Consider the following 2,491-nt stretch of genomic DNA (forward strand, 5'->3'; position numbering starts at 1 on the left):
CAAGCCAGCAGGCTGCACCAGGCTCCAGTCTGATCTGGCAAGGTTTCTACAGCTGGATGCCCTTCCTAATGCCAACCACTCCAAGAGTGTAGTGGGTGCTTTTACGTGCCACTGGCGCAGGAGCCAGTAAAGCGGTACTGATATTGACCATGTTTAGACAGTGCTTTTTACATGCCACCGGCACGAGAGCCAGTCAGAAGGCACTGGCAAGCGGGAATATATATATATGTAAACGTTGAACGATGAAAATGACTGCTCAACACCACATTGGTGGATAGAATTTGTTTGTTTGTGAATTAAGGCTACCATTGGTTTCATGTTAAGAAAAATAGGAAAATATCTTAATATCTCAACAGTTTTTCAAGATGGTCACATGGAGGAATGGTGTACATCTCCATCACCATCATTTAATGCCCATCTTCCATGCTGGCATGGGTAGAATGGATTTACAAGAGCTGGCAAGCCAGAGGGCTGCACCAGGCCCCAGTCATCTGTTTTGGCATGGCTTCTACAGCTGGATACCCTTTGTAATGCCAACCACTTGACAGAATGTATTGTGGGCTCTTTACGTGGCACCAGCATGTGTTTTTAACATGGCGCCAGCACAGGAGACACACACATACATAGACACACCTGTGGTCAAGTGAATAAAAACATTATTACTTTTTAGTCTAGAAATAACAGTTTCTAATTCCAATCTAGACCAGTACTATATGTATATCCGGGAATAAGAAATAATGATTATTACCAAAGAGCAAAAGAATCAAAACATAGAACAGATGTAAATATTTTTACAATAATTTCTATTTCCAAAGACAAGGTTATGTTCTTAACATATTCAGACCTGCAAGGAAATTTTGAAAATATTATTGAGATTTTTGCGACACTCACCGTTCACTATTTGATGTGTTTGTGGAGACCTCGATGGAACAGATACAGCGTTGTACCTGCTGAACTTCTTCTCCATTTCTCAGTAATTCATCAGATGCTGTCAATAAGAAAACAATAATAATAATAATAATAATAATAATAATAATCATAATCCATCCTCCTATAGGTACAAGGCCTGAAATTTTAGAGGAAGGAATTAGTCAAGTACATCAACCCTAACCCTAACCCCAGTGCTTGACTGTTAATTCATTTATCAACCCCCAAAAGGATGAAAGGCAAGGTCGACCTCAGCAGAATTTGAACCCAGAATGCAAATGAATGAATGAATGGATGGACGGATGGATGGATAGAGATGATAGATAGGGATAGGTAGGCAGGGAGGGAGGAATGGATAGCTAGACAGACAGACAGACAGACGTGTGGGTGTGCAGGTGGGTTTGGGTGGATGGGTGGATGGATGGATGGATGGATGGATAATGTGTGCATGTATACCTTTTATGTTTGTGTTTGTTCCCCACCACTACTTAACAACCGGTGTTGGTTTGTTTATGTCCCTGTAACTTACTGGTTCAGCAAAAGAAACCAAAAGAAATAAGCACTGAGGTCAATTTGTTTGACTAAACTCTTCAAGGTACTGCCCCAGCATGGCCACAGTCCCAAGCTATAGCAGAAGACATTCCCCCAAGGTGCTGAGGAGTGGGACCGAACCTAAAACTGAATGTTCATAAAAACCAATAAGGATTAAGTCTTTTTGTTTTCTTTTAGTCACTTACCTAAAACATCCATGGACTTGAAGGATGACTTCACCAAAGCCAACCGGAGATCCATAACATTTGTGACACCTTTTAGTATGGGCAAGCTCAATGAGGAACTTGGAGCTCGGTTCTGGATAAGAAACTGGGAGGGGGTGAAAAAGAATAAAAGAAATAAAGAAACAAATAAAAGAAATCAATGAAAGAAATTAATGAAAGAAATCAATGAAAGAAACTACAATGGCTTGTAATTGGATTGAACTCACTTTTCAGTGCCGTAGACCACCTGAGAGTGCTTCTATATTGGCACATGACATGCTAGAAATAACAGCTAAATCTACCTCAAATTACACTTTACTGCACATGGGTATTTGGCTCACAATCATAAGGCCATGAGTTCGATTCCTGGCAATGAGTTGTGTCCCTGAGCATATATACATATGTATTTGTGTGTCTGTGTTTGTCCCCCACCCCAACCATCGCTTGACAACCGATGCTGGTGTGTTTACGTCCCCGTAACTTAGCGGTTCGGCAAAAAGAGACCAATAGAATAAGTACTAGGCTTACAAAGAATAAGTCCCTGGGGTCGATTTGCTCGACTATAGGCGGTGCTCCAGCATGGCCGCAGTCAAATGACTGAAACAAGTAAAGGAGTAAAAGAGAGTAAAGCAAAATTTTTCCATGCATCCTTTAAATACTACTGTGAATCGCCATTTTTACTACTTTGCTTGCATGGGCCCCTAAAAGTCCTTTGTGGACTCCCTGAGATCATATGGACCCAGGTTGAGAACCACTGATGTAAAATAATAAATCAATATACAAACCTTTAAAATTTTCAAACTGTAATT

At 40.7% G+C, this 2,491-nt stretch overlaps 1 protein-coding gene across 1 annotated transcript in view; it reads right to left on the reverse strand.

Annotated features, from left to right (window-relative positions):
- The window catches only part of LOC106871052 (zinc finger ZZ-type and EF-hand domain-containing protein 1), a 75,675-nt gene that overhangs the window by 67,624 nt on the left and 5,560 nt on the right, over window positions 1-2,491 (reverse strand). The window contains exons 5-7 of the mRNA XM_052973449.1: window positions 2,468-2,488; window positions 1,665-1,788; window positions 892-988 (exon numbers count right to left, since the gene is read on the reverse strand). Coding sequence (XP_052829409.1) covers window positions 892-988; window positions 1,665-1,788; window positions 2,468-2,488 — 242 coding nt within the window. The remainder of the gene's footprint in view (window positions 1-891; window positions 989-1,664; window positions 1,789-2,467; window positions 2,489-2,491) is intronic.

The sequence above is a fragment of the Octopus bimaculoides genome, chromosome 15, assembly GCF_001194135.2.
Source record: "Octopus bimaculoides isolate UCB-OBI-ISO-001 chromosome 15, ASM119413v2, whole genome shotgun sequence".
Taxonomy (NCBI): Eukaryota; Metazoa; Mollusca; class Cephalopoda; order Octopoda; family Octopodidae; genus Octopus; species Octopus bimaculoides.